Source organism: Amphiura filiformis, chromosome 4, assembly GCF_039555335.1.
Source record: "Amphiura filiformis chromosome 4, Afil_fr2py, whole genome shotgun sequence".
NCBI classification, from domain to species: domain Eukaryota; kingdom Metazoa; phylum Echinodermata; class Ophiuroidea; order Amphilepidida; family Amphiuridae; genus Amphiura; species Amphiura filiformis.
This window is the reverse complement of record NC_092631.1, coordinates 67846246-67864161: the sequence shown is the minus strand read 5'-3', so window position 1 is coordinate 67864161 and position 17916 is coordinate 67846246. Positions and strand designations below refer to the sequence as shown.

General features: G+C 38.1%; 1 protein-coding gene across 1 annotated transcript; it reads right to left on the bottom strand.

Moving 5' to 3' along the window:
* Positions 1-1589: 1589 nt before the first annotated feature.
* On the bottom strand, positions 1590-17903 carry LOC140151267 (evolutionarily conserved signaling intermediate in Toll pathway, mitochondrial-like). Its single transcript, XM_072173543.1, is given in 8 exon segments — positions 1590-1924; positions 3403-3489; positions 6511-6633; positions 6636-6744; positions 7506-7726; positions 8576-8978; positions 9920-10090; positions 17520-17903. Coding segments are annotated over 7 exon segments (1290 nt in total). The 5' UTR covers positions 10052-10090; positions 17520-17903; the 3' UTR covers positions 1590-1709.
* Positions 17904-17916: the final 13 nt, after the last annotated feature.

The window sequence follows — 17916 nt, the reverse complement described above, 5'->3', positions numbered from 1 at the left end:
ATGAAAGGTCACTCCCAACAAATGAAGCGTATAATTTTGCTCTGGGCTAAGAGCAAAATTGTTGGGAGTGGCCTTTCATTTCCTTGCTCTTGGTTACAGGGCTTCCTTCAAGAAATGTGACTTGTAGCGTAAAACAAGAGGTCAAATTATATTGTATTTCATTGTGTTAAAACATAATGGTTAATTTTTTCACAGGAACCATAACTACCGTATTTTTTTGAATACTCAGTAGCCCCCCCCCCCCGGGCGTGCATTTTCCAAAAGGGAGGCATTTATTAAAGGTCATTTTTAGAATGATAATTCACATTAAAATCATTAGGAAAGCTTAAAACTCGCGCTGAAATGACTATGAACTTAGGAACGATGACTTTCCGTTCAATTTCGGGTTTACAATAAGATTTTTGCCAACTACCGACACCATGTGTGCACCTTGGTAAGCTTACTACACAAGATAGTATGGAAATATCAGCATTTTTTAAGCATCTTGGTTGAAAAAAGTGGTGGGCGTTTATTTGAAGGGGAGCAACTATTCGATGAAATACGGTATGATGAAATTTCACTAAAATAATTTAAAAAAATGTTAAATTTAAAAAAAAGCCTCGGCCCTCAGGAGGGAAATCCTTTTACAACCCTGGTCTGAGTGGCTCCCTAAAATCAACCAGTGCTTGGTATTCAATAAACAAAGAGTTTAGACAGGGAGACTTGAGATTCAGTGGAGCCCCGTGTTTCATACTATGGAAATCTGCCAAGTTGGATTATGTTATGGTATGGGGACCAAAATAGTGTGTCAATAATGAATTGATAATCTGTGTTATTAAAATCTGAGCATTAGGCAACAAACAAACACCTGTTTTATGGGCAGACAGACTTTTCAAGTAGATAGCTGCTCGGTAAGACTGGTTTTTCTTCTTTTCTCTGGAGGCTAAAATATCACTGAAAGTAAAATGTGGCAAAAATTTGATGATTTTTTGACCAAACATATTTTCAAAATGTACTGAATTGTTTTCAAAAATTTTCAGTCAAAATCAATTAATTGTGGCCAAAAAATGGCAGATTTTATATGATTTTAGCAAAAATTAACAACAAAAATTCTCCCCAAATGCAAAATCTGGATCGAGCAGGCCCATAGAACAGGTTTTTTTTTTTTCTTACAAAGGTTTGCTCATGCAGTGCTTAAAAAAAAAGCGCAGTGATTTATAGTGTGTTAAGCACAGGCACAACACATAGACATTGATCCACAAGCCTCAGCACACTTTATAGATTGTCGCTGACCACTATGGCCCCAAATCATTCCATAAACCATAAAATAACTACTCTGGGATTTTGCATCTTACAAGAAGCGCACACCCTAGATCAGCTCCCCTAGTTTCATATGGGTTACAACAAGACAATTAGCAGTAAGTTCCTTGTCCAAGGGAAATTTAAACTAACTCAATTTTTCCATGATAGCATATAGTAAACCACCACCAGGGTTCAAACCTGCAACATCTCGCACCATAGTTGAATGCCTTATGATTGAGCTAACTTGACACACATATCACAAACATACACACTTGAGATAAGGTTCACCTCCTCTCCCCCCCCCCCCCCCCCCAGATGACATGGAAACATGGTGGAGTGCACACTCTCCTAATCAATCTCTTTGGTATTAACAAAGATAACAAATTGTGGCTGCTCTAGGCTATGTTACACCATGCATGTTACAATAATCAGCTACTCTCTATAAGTTTGCTATCACCTATAAGTTCAGATACATGGTGCTTTCCTTTATCCAAGTTAAACAGGTTAAAATAGATAGGTATATTAGCTAGATGAGGGTTCTCTTCTTGTAGAGTTTGAATCCAATGCCTTAGTGTTTCTTCTGTTTGATTCGTAGTCATACACATTGCAAATATGGGACCTTCCTGGATGGGATCAGGTGCATCTGAAAAAGACAGACGAAGGGTCATTGGGTATGTTTTTCCTGAAGTATAAAAGCAAACACTTACACATACAAAACTAAATATCATCTGAAATTTCTATGATTCTTAACATATAAAATATTTCTAGAAATTACTGTGCAGAACTACATGAAATATATAATTTATGATTTTAAGCTTTTGATCTCAACACAAGATTAGACATACCTCAAATTTTTGGTCGCAACTCTGACCTTCATCCTGAGTCTGGCAACCCACGTTTGAGATCAATGACCTTTGATCCCAAAGTTTTGGACACTTGACCCAAACACTTGGTCATAGACTCTTGATAGCTAGTATCGCCCCTGTCACGATTGAGTGAAGGTTGGTTGACTCTGATGTAAATGGCCTCCTTAACACCCCTGACAGGGCCGATACCAGTTACCAATAGTCTACGACCAAGTGTTTGGGTCAAGTGTCCAAAAGGTCATTGATCCCAAACTTGGGTTGCCAGTCTCCCGATGAAGGTTGAAGTTACGACCGAAAATTTGAGGTACTGTGTTCATTCCAATAAGCACCCACCCAGGGTATTTTCAATTTGCTAAAGGATACCATTAATGTTGAAGTGACAAACAGACGTTGATACAATGAAATAGCTGGAGGACTACACATCCTGTGTAAACTTGCAATACATTTTCTACATCAAAAAAGCTACTTGAACGTCTTGGGACCCTTTAAAAAGGTACATATATTCGTCTCTAATAAACACCCCTCACAAAAAAATTAGGTAAACCAGGTAAAAAATAAACGCCTCTCTAAAATAACTTTGTTAAGCGCCCTGGGCACTTATTGGAATGAATACGGTATGTCTAATCTTGTGTTGAGATCAAAAGCTTAAAATCATAAATTATGATGTCTACCAACACAGATGAACTTTCATGCTAGTACATGAAATATAAATTTAAAAAAACGTTCATGTTTTTTACAATTGAGAGAACTCCTCCCTTCCATATTCACATTATGAATTTATGTGTTAATGGATATTCCATGATAGTCGAGGTATGCTTGGAGGTCGATGAGGGTATCGACCTAGTATGAGTTACCATACTAGGTTAATGAATGTGTAACTTACAAGCCCACTATTAATTTCAAGTTTTTGGCCCCACACATATGTGGGGGCTTATGTTTTCATCCAAGTGGTTGGTTGGGTTGGTTGGTTGGTCTATTTGGCTGTCGGTCCGGGCGGAAGCAAAACCTTTAATTCTGCAGCCTAAACGCAATAAACAATCAACTTCGAAATTGGTATGGTGATAGGATATGGTGGCCTGATGTGCTGTATAGTTTTGTGACATGTTATTTGCATATTTATATTATTTGTATTTACAAACCCTTTTGTTATATACAATGTACACACTTTTGTGCGAGGGCCACCTTAATTACGAACCACATAATTCTAGTTTGATGTTTGCATCAGATTTACTTGAAGGTGCGATAAGATACTTACCAAGTAACGATTGGTTTGTCCCTCGCTGTTTACTTCTAGCACCGTATTCTTGAAGTGACACATCATAATTATTGAGGTAGGTGAAGTCTATTTAAAAGATAAAATGAGAAAGGTAAGAAATTCATCATTAATATGTACATGAGTATCAACTTTGGTGTACTTATTATTACCGGTAATTTCTAGCTATAGTGTTTTTAGTTAATTTACGACAAGAATAATAAAACAATTTTGCAGCAAATTAGCTATTCCAATTACAACTGAATTTGAAATCCATACACACCTATGGAATACATGACCTTAATCTTCAACACAGGGAGTGTGAATTTAAACTAGAGTTTCCTAATGGGTGACTCCATGAGAAATCTAAACCCCTGTGTGGGAGAGTAAGGTCTTATTTTCATTCATTCATTCATCTTTATTTCATTCAAATATAAAATATAACAGCACAACAATTAAACACATACATTGAATGAGGAGGTTCTCGGAAGGCCGGAAGGCCTGTATTAAGAACACCCTGTACTAACACAAAAAAAAAAAGTTTCAAAATAAGAACAACAACAAAATATACTGCAAAATGTCAAAAACACCCCCCCCCCCCTCATTTACCCTAACAAAAACCAAAAGAGCCTGATTTGTGATCAAGAATATGCACGAAATTACAGAGATAAATTCAACTAGACTTAGCTGTGGTCTAAGACCACGAACACAGCCGTGTGGTGACCCCTTAATCACCTTTGACCCCAAAATATTGGCTAATGTCAATGCACGTGTCCACGTGGCATCACTTTGCTATGCTTTTTGTGGCAGAAGGGCATTTTGAAGGTATATCGTTTTATACCGGAAGTGACCCCTTACTGACCATTGACCCCAAATCTGTGTACACCATATAGACACTGTGTTATAACAATGCATGTGTGCAAGTGGCGTCACTGTCCTACGTAATTTGTGGCAGAAGATGCATTTTAAAGGTATTTCGTCTTATCCCGGAAGTGACCCCTTAATGACCTTTGACCCCAAATAAAATAATACCACATATAAACTGGGTAACCACAATTCATGTGTGAACATACCGTTACTGTCCTATGTTTTTCTTAGCAAATAAAAATTTTTGAAGGTTTTTCGTTTTATACGGAAGTGACCCCTTAATGACCTTTGACCCCAAATCTGTGTACACCCTATAGACACTGGGTAATAACAATGCATGTGTGCAAGTGGCGTCTGTCCTACAGAATCTGTGGAAGAAGATGCATTTTAAAGGTATTTCGTTTTATACCGAAAGTGACCCCTTAATGAGATTTGACCCCAAATAAAAAAAATACCACATATACATTGGGTGACTGCAGATCATGTGTGAACATACCGTTACTGTCCCATGTTTTACTTAGCTAATAAAAATTTTTGAAGGTATTTCGCTTTATACCGGAAGTGACCCCTTAATGACCTTTGACCCCAAATCTGTGTACACCCCATAGACACTGGGTAATAACAATGCATGTGTGCAAGTGGCATCTCTGTCCCACATAATTTGTGGAAGAAGATGCATTTTAAAGGTATTTCTTTTTATACCGGAAGTGACCCCTTAATGAGCTTTGACCCCAAATAAAAAAAATACCACATATACATTGGGTGACTGCTGATCATATGTGAACATACCGTTACTGTGCTATGTTTTATTTAGCTAATAAAAATGTTTGAAGGTTTTTCGTTTTATACCGGAAGTGACCCCTTAATGACCTTTGACCCCAAATCTGTGTACACCACATAGACACTGGGTAATAACAATGCATGTGTGCAAGTAGGGTCACTGTCCTACGTAAGTTGTGGGAGAAGATGCATTTTTAGTTGAAATCACGTTTTTGACCCCTGTGACCCTTGACCCCGCGAGTTTCATGTGGCATGGTCAATGATCATTGTGACTAAGTTAGGTCAAAATCGATGAAAGCATGTGAGTGCTAGAGCAAATGTAATGGTTGACAGAAAGAAGAAAGAAAGAACCTGTAAGAAAAAAGACACAGCCGTGACTAACGTCACGGCTGTGTAATAATACTACATTAACTATATTACAGATAATACGATACACAATTAAAGTACTTTAAGCTGTACTTATCTTCCAGACGGGTGTATCATGGATTTCAACTGGGATTGCCTAATAACTTTTCCTGCTCATTTTTCTCTACTGTATTTTTCAGTGTCAGTATAGTATGCTCTTTTAAGGAATGAGAATACAGTTCTATGAAAAATATATGAACATTCTAAAAAAAACGAAGAAAAAAAAGAAAAAAATAGAGTTCCAAGTGTATGAATGTTGTGACTGCAATTGTAAGAAAACATGCAAAATAGCAAGTTTTTGCTCCATTTGTCCTAAAATTTCACAAAATACTAAAATTTTACTTTAATCATGTTTATCTTTTTACATTACACAATGTAGCTAGGAATAAAATGATCTCAAGTGGCAATCACTTCAAATCATCTCATTGGATTCTGATAGGAATGTGCATGCTTTTATTGTCACTGAGGCTGTCAATTCTACACAAATCCGACTTGACACATTCCTACACCTCACTGGCAGCCATAGCTGGGGGCCTTCCATCCATTTACGCAACACCAGTATCACAGGCATGCAGCGTTTACCTCTCCCATGACGCGACGCAATTGCTACGTGCTCCGATGCGCTCGCGATAGTGGGTGTCTTGGATCGCAATCTAAACAAACTAAGCTAGTTTGGCGCGGATGGCCCCAGCTATGGCCGACTTAATCCTGAACATCACTTGACTCTTCAGATTCGTCTATAGACACAGTGAGACACTACAAGCTTGATTGTCCCTGTCAACAAATAGGATTTTGACTGTTAAATGGAATTGGAAAGATATCTCTATAGCTGAATTTCTATAGCTCTCTATAGCTGACCCCTTTTGTTGCATTAGGAAAAGCGAGCTACCTTATAGGTCAAGAAAACCAATCGCCCATCGCTCATCAACAGAGTATCTTATTTTGTAAACCGGTGCTTGACGGTGTAGATTACTGAGCCATATGATTTGCTGCAGCTGCAGCGTGCATTTCCATTGGTTAGTTTCCACATGTTGGCGCCTGCACAAAATAAATATTTACCTGGTGATGACGCTGTGCCTCCTACATCTGTGTCTTCTTCCGGCTCTTCCATTGTAAATGGATCTCCTCTAAGAATAAAATATGACATTTGCTCATTATGAAGCCACAGTGTGAAAGCGCCTCTACATACAGTGCTTTATTAACTGACTGATGTGCTAGCATATCCTGTTGTTCTTGGCTCTGCATAGTGGCGATGAATTCAGGGTTCTCAGAGTCTGGGTAGCTACCTTTTAACTTCAAAATAAAATGAAACAAATAAAGATAAAATGAATTATACAACAAGATAAAATCTATTAAAATAAACTGAAAAAAATCAAACAATTTTGGAATTCTTTTTACACAAGATAGCAAAGTGCAGCTAACAAAATTCTCCACACAATTCATATCAATTTCAATGTTCAGAATTTTGACCACCAAGTGTGATCTTTTGGTGTGTGCATCATTTATCAGAGAGTTAGCCTAAGTTGCAAAAGTAGAGACTCTTGCATTTATAACAGGGAAATTGTGATGAAAAACATGTATGTCAGAATAAAAAATAAAAAGTATCATGTCGACATGTTAAAGTAAAGGTAAAGGGGGTGAACCTGTGTTCACAGGCTGGATGGTGTGACAACTCTCTTTTGAAGCAATTGGACCAGACTCCACCATGTAATTAATATTACTGTGGGGATTGATACACCTCCTCCACAGTGAGTCTGTTATCTTCCCGGCATTGAATAAACCTGTTTATCCACCTGAGTGGGGAGAGGAAAGAACAGTTAAGAGCCTTGTCTAAGTGCACAACATGTTGATGTCACTGGGATTCAAACCCCCAATCTTGAGCTACCTCTCAGTATGAGTCGAAGTCTTAGACCGCTGCAACACTGTGCACCACAACATGTTACCCAAGCATAAATTAAAATTCTGGTACATGTGTAGCAATATTCTACTTAAGACCTAGGCATGTTGTGCAGGTCACAAGTTTTGTGATACACCCACACCATATTCATACTCACATATGATATAGACAATTTGGCTTCATACTCAGCTATCCTCTTTAGACCAAGCTGACACAATTTGATGTATTCTATTGGAAGCTCTTCTGGTAGAGGGAATGGATTCAGGTTCCAAAACTTAGGAAACCAGTACATCATTCTCATGTATTTCTTCATCGGATGTGAGTGTTGACCAAACACAGCTCGCAGGATTTCTCTTGTTGTTCTGTTTGGCATCACAGCTGAGGAAGAAAACCAAGTTTGACATTTGAGTTCTAACTTTCAAATCATTCCTTAATTGTGAATAACAATAATATGTGAATCTGTGCATGTTTAAGGTGGGAAATCAGATGCTCAGAACACAGAAGCGATGAAAAACCTTATATTATGTTTTGATTCCATTTGGTTAATAATGAATTTGATTGTTTTATTGAATGCAAAATAGTGTGACAAGTCATTTGCTTTCATCCACAGAGCTTTTTTTCAGTACATATTATTGCAGAAGCACTTTCAGATTAACACACAAAGGCAAAAAATGTTGAACCTGCATTTTTTTACACAACGGAGTGCCCATCTTTCTTAGCGATTAGGTCAGACTCCACCATTAAATGTTGCTGTGGGGGGATCGCCACACCTCCTCTACAGCGAGTCTGTTACCTTCTCAGCATTTAAGAATGTTGGTACCCATTTATACACCTGGGTGGGGAGGAGTAATCAAGATAAAGTGCCTTACTCAAGGGCACAACATGATGGCGTCTCCTCCCTCCGGGGCTCGAAATCGTAACCATCCGATTATGAGTCGTCGGAGCCAGTTCTGCTCGGTCACTGTACTCCTGTGTTAACACACAAAACATGACCAAATTGACAACTTGAGAATTTTTCCAAGAAGATCCGATATATTTAACAACTATCATCATTTTGTCTTTCTAGAACTTTGGGTTAAATTTAAATTGTTTGTTTTTTTTGTGCAGGATTTAATGGCAAGATTTAAATCAATTGATTTTTAAAGTGGCCAACAATAAAGGAACTGTCAACTTTATAGCCTAGGTATAAATAAAATCAACATGCAAGTACATCAACAAAACACTTACTACTGTCTTCCATTTGTTGCATAATTTTCATTCCCATTGACTGTTGTTCAGGAGCATGATTCATTATAGACTGGAAGAAATTACGTGGTAGAAATGGGCCTTTTGGGAACAAGTCCAATACCATGTTGTATGCATCAATATCTTTCTCCACACCAAACCTTTTCATGTTCTTGAGAGCAATCTCAATAAATTGCAGGTATCCCCGCTGACGGACATCAAGTGAGCAAAATGAGTCGACGACTGATTTGAAATTGTCTTTGTTAAGAGCTTGAGGTGGTGTGTTTTCAAATAGCTTTTTTGCAAGCATAAGAGATTTCTGAGATGTTTCTTTGTCCTTTTTATCTGTTGATCTGTTACGAATTATCTGTGTAGTTGTTGAAGATTGTGCTGGTATGGAGATTTTCTGCAAGATCAAGAAAAGTGTACACTCTGTAAGTTGATGGAGATATCATAGATTTGAAGTATCCATTTAAGAGGCATGGTCCAATTTTGCATGTTCTGTGTTCTATCTTAGAATGAGGCTTACCATTAAAACAATTGATACGTTTTCAAAGTTTGAGTTGTATTGCTCCAGCACCAGTGTTTACTCTCTCTGGAAATTGGGTGTGCCAAATGAAGCATTTTCTTCCCAAATTGGCCCACATGTTGGCTCAGTAATTCCTCAAATAGACTAATTTGTGCGCGCCAAGTATAATTTTCACTGGGCCAAAATTGAGACATACGGCCTCTGAGTAAACACTGTCCAGCGCTTTTGATATGAGAAGCAAAAACATGTTTAACAATGCCCCACGAGTAGCACATATACTTGTGTCACATCAGCACAATATTTCATGTCCGTGCACAGTGCACACTGCACTCTTACTGTATCATCCACTTTGCTGCAGCTATGTTCAGCCATGTAATATTCTCTTCTTCCAAAGGCCAAGAAATACAAAGAGGGAGAAATATATTGAATCATCAGAATTCATGATTCATTTTATTTATTTAATATTTCCAGTCCTTTCAAGTTTTGTTTTGTTTTTAACAAATAACTCTTAAAATCACCAAAATCTGTAATTAACTGCATTTTTAGCACCTTCCCCTCTTGCTTCGCTTGCATTTGTTTCAATTAATTAAAACATCTCTACTTTTTGCCCAAAACAGCTTCCATCAAACTCAATTCACTTTTGGCCATGGCTCATTTACAAGAGCAAATTAACGAGTTACACAAACAAATTCCTAAAATGGAAAATCTGAGTCAGACATCATGACATCATTCAAAATGACAAAATCTTCTTGACTGACTTTCTGTCCTTCAATTAAACAAGTTTTACATCTATTTTAATTTGTATTTGGGTACCCTACCTTTCTATAACATGCATGTGTGAGTGGTCTGATTTGTAGCGTTGAAACTGTCAGAGTGGGTCTGGAACAAAGCAGACATCTACCCAAGAGTCTCTGTAATGCTAACCTACTGCAAGCTAACCGTCCTGCCATCTGTAATGCTGAATTACTGCAATCCAGCCAGACTTCCTGCTATACAAAACAAAACATGTATGGGCATTCTTGATTAACTTCATCAGGACTGAAATATTCCATTAATTCAGCATTTCTTCTATACAAGTCCAATTGAAACACTGGACGTTTCAAGAGCTAAGGTGATGCACTGATCTGCTTGGGTTGCCAGTTGACTTCTTGTTGGTATTGATTATTGAAGTATTAACACTCTCATCACCAGAAATCAATACATCATAAAGGTAACTTAATTTGAATGTGCCATCAACTCTGTTCATACTTGTCATTTTCAATCTATGAACAGAGTTAGGCATTCCTTTACTTAAGGGTTTTTTTATTTTTACATGTAATAGCTGCCTTCTGGGCGGGTTAGGGTTATAACACTGTACTTCCACAAGGCAGCTATAACATGTAAGAATAAACACCCAGGGTTGCCAAACCTGCGATTTGGGCGCCCAATTGGGCGATTTTCAACGTCCGTCCCGCGACAAAGAAAGTGCTCCCGCGATTTCGCGACATTTGGGCTACTTTGAAAATCTCACCCATGAAATGTATTAATGTTGGGCGATTTGTGACAAAGCCGACTTCAAAACTTATTTTTTTGATCATGATTGCCAATTCTTTCAATGGTCATTCAACAAAAGCACCAAACAAGTAATTCAATAAGCAACTAGTTACAAAACACTCTGTGGTCAGTGTGCTTCTCATAACAATGGCACGCACATGGAGGGGGCTGGTTAATCGCATCACATGTTGTTGCTAAAGACCACTTGAGCTGGAGGATTATCCTTAGAATATTCCCATCTAAATACTCACAAGTGGTTTAAGACGACTTAAGTTGCTTCTTAATGGCAGCGGGTGCCAAGTTTGAAGTTTCTACTTCAACATAAGGTTTTTTTCCCGTTGGCGGTTCTTTTGAAATAAAAATGTGTAAACACCTAGTACCGATACAAGCACATTTTCTTTTGAAAGCGGCATGATGATCAAAAGTACCAGCCGTTTTGAATTTGATTAAAAATAGTACATGCACACGTTATCACTCAGCTGAAGGGAAATTTTTGTATTATATAGGCCTACCCCCCCCCCCTATATTGCAATGAATGGCATGTCTATTAATAAATGTGTTCGTTTTCCTGGTATTTTTTTAAATAATTTTTGTTAGTTTGTTAATAATTTGTTTCAGCATTTCCCCAAAATTAAAAAGATAGTGCAGAACCCCATCAAAAGTCAACATTTTATTTTCCTTGCAGTTTATTTTTTTCTTAAATTTTTGAAAATGTTTGTTAATTTTTCATTATTTCAATTTGCAGTTTAAACATTTTTTTTTCTTCAATTTTATTTTTTTACTTTAATTTATTTCAATAATTATTTCCACAAAAATTCACAAATAAATTTTCCTTACAGTAGGTCTAAGCCTAAAACAAAAAAAATAAGTTTTTGTTAGTTTTTTATAATTTATTTCAGCATTAAAAAAAATAGAAAGAAAGGGTGTAGACCCCCCAGCCGTCTTTTAATTTTTCTTTTTTTAAAAACTTTTTTCATTTTTTGTTAGTTTTTTTATAATTTATTTCAGCCTTTCCCAAAACTTCCAAAATAAAGGGGGGTGTAGAACCCCCTCAAATCGACTTTAAATTTATCTTCAGCTTTTTTTTATATCTATTTATTTATTTTTCTATTTTTTCAGTTTTTGTTGTTTTTTTAGAATTTATTTCAACATTTTCCAAAATTTCAAAATAAAACGGGGGTGTAGAACCCCCTAAATCGACTTTAAAATTTTGGGCGATTTTTTGGCTATTTGGGCGACATTTCACGGCCAATACCCGCGACTTGGGCTGAAAAGTTTTGGCAACCCTGTAAACACCCCTAAAGTAAAGAAACACTCAGAGTTGATGGCACATTCAACTCTGTTCATAGATTGAAAATGACAAGTATACAAGATGGGTCAAGGAATCCCTTTGGATCCGGAGGCAGGGCATTGGGTGAAATGTATTTTCTACATCATTTGCCTGTACGATGATCCACCCAAAAATAAAAATCATCGTATTATAGATCCCTGTACTAGTGTATGTGTAGGCATTGGTAGCATGGGGTCATACAACTTCATACAACATGAACATTGTCTAAACATGTCTAAAGGTGAATTCAAATTTGCCATCAAACTGCATCATTTTATAAATCAAATTTAAGCCCTTGAGTAAAGAAAGCCAAAACTGAAAACCGTTTTGTCATAGCACTTTCCGTAGCAAAGTTACATCTTGTCAAAGATTGACTTTCATCAAAAAGATTCAGCTAACAAAACAGCATTTCGGTGGTGTTTCTAGATGTTAGTCTTGTGATGATAGCAGCTTTTTTATGTGGAATTGCTTATAAGTATCAAAATCCCTCTAAAATTCCATGTGCGAGTGTCTCATCACCATAAAAAATCATATATCTGGGTCAAATGAAGTATACATGTAGACAACATATTTATGTAGGTTTCATTGACCTAGCTGTTCTTTTAATTTCTATGTAAATATGTGACGTGTCATGTCAAAAGGAGACACTTTTGGGCAGGATCAATAATCATGAATGGAGAAATAGCCAAAAATCTGCCTGGGGTGATTTTTTCACAATTTGGGTTTGTTGCGAATTTGTGATGTTATCAATGTTAGAAAATATTGTCTTATAGTTTCAGATTGGAATATAACTGGCATCTTGTATTTTTGGAGATATTTGTCAAGGTAATTCCTACTCTCAACATTGTCAAAGGCCGATATCTCAATTTCCAATTTTATAATACCATAACTTACGAACTCAATATCTTCGCTTAGGAATGTCCAATTTCATTGGGGAAAATGGTGTTGTGGAGCAAAATATCTCTAATGTAAAAACCTCGAAATTGATAACCTGCCCAAAAGTGTCTCCTTTTGACTTTGACTTTGACGAAATAATCCGCAACACCTCTTCTGAAGCCAAACGCAAAGGAATGTGAGAGCGCTGAGAGAGCTATTAATCTTGGAGTTTTTGCTGTTTTCTTAGGTGGTTGGTTACTTCTTGCTTGAATGCTTCTGCTGTTTCGATGTTAATGATGTTGTTAGGCAGAGTATTCCATTCATTAATTGTTTTGGGGAAAAATGAGTCTCTGAGACGGTTCTTGTTGGCTCGTGGTCTGTTGAATACTTTGGCGTTGTTACGGCGAGTGGGGCGGGGGACTGGTATGAGAAATTTTTGAGCCGGTATGGCGACCTGACCTGTGGTGGTTTTGTGTAGCAGAGTGAGGCGACTAGCTTGTCGACGCAGTTGTAGTGAGTCCCATTCCAGTTGTGCCAACATTTTAGTGACACTACTATATTGGTCGTAATCTCTGCAGGCAAATCTTGCAGCTTTGCGTTGCACCGCCTCCAATTTAAAGGAAATCTGTACCATAAACTAATCAATGGCTAATATAGTTATATACCCCTAAATTAAACATACCAGACGCTCTATATCAATTTCGGAATATTCCTAACAAAGAAAAAGCACTTTTAATCCTTCGTTTCTGCCATTCAAGGGAGCCGCCATGATAGCTGCTTGTGAATCCTTTCTGCCACAAACGGTAGGGTAACCTTTCACACAGACCCACGGCGAGCGTGTGTTGCTGTATGGCATTCGCGACCCCTACAGCGAATTTTGGTTTTAGTGCTGTTTTTACTTTTCGTTCTCAAAAGACATTGTTGATCATAAATATTACTTAAAATACATTTTTTATGTTCTTCTGTAGTTTTATGGGTAGAAATTGTCGCGTTTTCTTTTGAACGAATGTTCAATCTGAACTTTGTTAGTATTCGCTTCGTGTCACCAAAGTTCACGAGGGACGAGGCTGGTGGCACGGATTTCGCTGGTTTCAAAATCGGGGTACCGTTACAGCGTAATAAAAATACATCGGGTATCAATATGGCAGCCACCATGGATCGCAAACTCACCGCTAATCGTCGTAAGGAATTAAGAATTTCTCCTTTATTTGGACGTATATAAGCTTGGGACTTTCACTGTTTGTCGTTTTTATTATTGCTGCAACTATATAGCCATTGATTAGTTTATGGTACAGATTCCCTTTAAGTATGTGTTCTTTAGTTGCCGGATCCCATACGGTTCCGCAATACTAATGCCTTATAGGCAGTTGATTTGAGTTCAGTGGTACACGGATGCAAATTTCTACGCACCACCTCCAGAACTCGATTGGCTTTTGAGATGGCATGATTGATGTGGTTATTTGTTATTTGAATGTCCAGATATGAGTGCGAGTCCGTTTCTTGCAGCACAGACTGCCCTAGTTTGTACTGATGGGTAGTCTTACTTCTAGAATGAGACAATTTAAGTGTGAAACACTTACTGGCATTAAATTGCATTTGCCAGTTGTTTTGCCACATATGCAAGGTATCAAGATCAGATTGAAGGCGAGAAACATCAGAGTTGTCGTGGATGGGGCGATATATTACACAGTCATCAGCAAATAAACAAACCTCCGACGAGATGTTACCAGGGAGGTCGTTTATATATGCTAAGAACAATAAGGGGCCGAGGACGGTGCCTTGGGGAACGCCTGATCTAACTGGCACCCACTGTGAATGATCACCATCCACGACAACTCTCTGTTTCCGCTGTGTTAAAAAATTTTTAACCCATGTATGAGTCCTGTCGGTTATACCATATTTTTCTAACTTGTAAAGCAGCCTCTGGCATGCTGGTGAGGAACCGTGTCAAACGCCTTGCTGAAGTCCATGATTACCATATCGATAGATGTTTTGGAATCAAGGGCTTCAGCAAGGTCGTTGACAGTAAGGATTAATTAGCTCTCACACGAGTGACCACGGTGGGCCCCGGTCTAGGCGAATTTGGCTGACTAGCAAATGTGTTAACTAAGGTTTGCTTCTCATGCCTAAACATGGTTTAATATGTATGAATATGATCATGGATGCATGGATGGTAAATGCATGTTTATGCTAAAAATATTATTAACATGATTAATTAATGTAGGTATCCCAGGCAAACCTTAGTTAACACATTTGCTAGTCAGCGAAATTCGCCGAGACCGGGACCCAAACACATCAATGCATATTTACATTACATAGAAATTTGAATTTTTTTCGAGAATAGGTCGGTGAAGGAAACCTACATAAATATGTTTTCTATACTTCACTTGACCCAAATATATGATTTTTTTTGGTGATAATCAAGTCGCACATGGAATTTTAGAGGGATTTTGATAGCAGTTCCATTAAAAAAAGCTGTTATCGCCATGAGACTAAGATAGTCAGGCTCATATCACACACTATAGGTGGCGCTATTCGTCCATAGGGAAGTGGAATGTGCCTGTACAGTCCAAAAATGGCTTTACTGTGGGGCTCAATGGAAAAAATTACTAAAAATTAATTTTGACAACCAAAACCTAAGTGATGTTGACTTATGTAGGTACTGGCATGATACTGGATTCATAAACTATCACATAGTGCAATCCATGTTCCACCAAGTTGACACTCGATTTAGCTCAAAAGCAATTTGTGTGTAAATCAAGACCATCCAAAACAGCTTTCTTACAGTAAAGAATAGGAGGTCATCTGGGGTCACATACAGTAGTGTACATTGTACATGTGCCTGCTGTCACAATTTCACACACACAATTTTGGTCAATTTGGTGACACTATTTTTGTCTGTAACTTCAAAAGTATATGCACTAGAAACATGATTGACCCCTTATTGTTTAGGTAATTTGATTCTCTTTCAAATGAAAGAACTTTCAGCTAAAAATATTGAACTTCAAAATTTTATGAACATACCTAACTAAGATCTAGAAACACCCCTAAATGCCGTTTTGGGGGATTTTGCTATCTATCTACTTGGTTACTCGTCAAAGCCTTCTCAGCATCTAGACGAGGGTGCTGCCGACGATGGACGGCTCGTGCATGTGCCAAATATATACAGTCAAGGTGCAAGTAAAAACAGTGATGCCAACTACTCGGTGCTGACGGCTTCCTTGAACTGCTCCAAGGTGGGCAGCTCTATGGTGCTGTGAGGAAGCTTGTCCCAATCTTTCATGGTCCGGGGGAAGAAACTATACTTGTATGAATCTGAAGATGTGCTCAGTCTAGTGAATCTGTGTTGGTGTTGACTTCTGGTTGCTCTTCCTTTAGGTGTGATGTAGTCAGGAAGGGGAACAGCTACCTGATGGTTGAGGATCTTGTACATTGTCACCAGGCGTGATTGTTTGCGCCGATCCTCAAGGGTTGGTAGTCCAATGTCAAGTCTCATAGCTGTGACGCTTGCTTCCCTTTGATAATTGCCAGTTATGAAGCGTACTGCCCTCCTTTGAATTTTCTCAATGCTGTCGATCTGGTTCTGCCGGTAAGGATCCCAAATTGTTGCCCCGTATTCAAGCTGCGATCTGACTAAAGTTGTGTATGCTTGTTGCTTGATGGAGGAAGAACATCTGCCCAGATTTCGTCTGATGAAACCAAGGGTTCTGTTGGCTTTTGCTGTCATTGCCTTTATATGTGGTTTCCAGCTGACTTTCTCATGGATCTCCACTCCTAGGTATGCTTGACTTGAAACTGTGGTGAGTACTTCTTCTCCCATGGTGTAATTAGAGATGATAGGCTGCTTCTTCCTATGTATGCGCATGGTGTGACATTTTTTCGCATTAAAGAGCATCTGCCACTTCTCAGTCCAGTTGCAGGTTGCTTAGGTCATTTTGTAGCACTCTGGTATCTTCTGCTGTATTGATCTTACGAAAGAGAAGACAGTCATCAGCGAAGAGCTTGATGGATGAGTTGATATTCTTCCCGATGTCATTTATGTATAAGAGAAACATCAAGGGCCCCAAGACTGTGCCTTGCGGCACTCCAGATTGAATGTGGATGGACTCGGATGCCTCTCCATCTACAACAACTCGTTGTGATCTTGTAGTGAGCCAGGTTGTTATCCATTTCTTGGTGTTGTCACGGATTCCGTAGTGGTCAATCTTTCCAAGGAGTCGCTGATGGGGCACCGTGATCGAAGGCCTTGGAAAAATCGAGTATCAGCATATCGATTTGATGGTGATTATCCAACGCCCTCGCTATCTCCTCCATGGTGACTATCAACTGGGACTCCGTTGAATGCTATCAGAATCTTTTTGATGAAAGTCAATCTTTGACAAGATGTAACTTTGTTACGGAAAGTGCTATGACAAAAATGTTTTCAGTTTTGGCTTTCTTTACTCAAGGGCTTTAATTTGATATGTAAAATGGTGCAGTTTGATGGCAAATTTGAATTCACCTAGCATACCTAATTAATGGACGTACTAAGTAAGACTGTATTAGTTAAATTAACATGATTAACAATAACATGATTAAGATTTAGTACGATGGTCTATTAAGAAAGGATCGCCAATCAAATACTCGCATGCTTCATTAAACTACTGTATATACTGCACAAATATGACGAAAGATCTTACCTTTAAAAGATTAAATTACGATTTTACACGATGTAATGTAAGCTTTATGCTTAAGCTTACCTACTACGACTCCTGAATCTCGTGTCGTGTTTCGTGCAATATGTCATAGGCCAAAGGTCACCATCTGACCTCCAAAAAGTTCGCTATATTTAAATGAGGTGACGCGCTGTTTCGTTGCTAAGGGCTAAAAGGGCAGTAAGCTTACGAGGCATACAAAATAAATCGGTGTGGAATCGTTCAAATTCATCGTTCAAAAGATGTTTTAACTACCATTTTAAAAATCAAATGAAATCTCTGCTTTTCTACCATCAAGGAATCTCATCAGTTTGCGGATAGTCAACAGATAAACTTTTGCGGAAAGATTTCCCGCGGTTATGACTGAGTAAAGCGTCGATAA